The sequence below is a fragment of the Haliaeetus leucocephalus genome, unplaced genomic scaffold (genome assembly GCF_000737465.1).
Source record: "Haliaeetus leucocephalus isolate CR32 unplaced genomic scaffold, Haliaeetus_leucocephalus-4.0 Scaffold417, whole genome shotgun sequence".
Taxonomy (NCBI): domain Eukaryota; kingdom Metazoa; phylum Chordata; class Aves; order Accipitriformes; family Accipitridae; genus Haliaeetus; species Haliaeetus leucocephalus.
The window spans coordinates 1604664-1604968 of record NW_010972853.1 but is presented as its reverse complement, the minus strand read 5'-3'; the positions used below and the strand labels follow the sequence as shown (position 1 = coordinate 1604968).

The following is a 305-nucleotide window of genomic DNA, read 5'->3' as shown; positions in this document are numbered from 1 at the left end:
CGGCCGCGCTCGGCCCCCGCCCTGCGCCCTCCGGCCCCGGCGCCAAACTTGCTCCCGGCCAGAAAACGGGGCGGGGGGTGGGAAACAACCGAACGCGCACCCCGGAGAAGCTGAAGAGCCCGGCAGGCGGAGGAGCAGCCCCCGGCGGCGCCCTTACCTTGCATAAAACTTCGCTCAGGTCGAAGATGGTGGGCGACACCAGGGCTGTGGACATCTTCGGCGAGCGAGGGGGGAAGCGGGTGGGGCAGCGGCACACAGACACGAGGAGTCACGGCGTGGGTCAGGCACAGCCTCCAGCGCCCCGG

The 305-nt window shown here is 71.5% G+C and overlaps 1 protein-coding gene across 1 annotated transcript in view; it reads right to left on the bottom strand.

Annotated features, from left to right (window-relative positions):
- The window catches only part of ZFP36L1 (ZFP36 ring finger protein-like 1), a 3276-nt gene extending 2977 nt beyond the window's left edge, over nt 1–299 (bottom strand). The window contains exon 1 of the mRNA XM_010574176.1: nt 158–299. Coding sequence (XP_010572478.1) covers nt 158–214 — 57 coding nt within the window. The 5' untranslated portion in view covers nt 215–299. The remainder of the gene's footprint in view (nt 1–157) is intronic.
- Between the last annotated feature and the right edge of the window lie 6 nt (nt 300–305).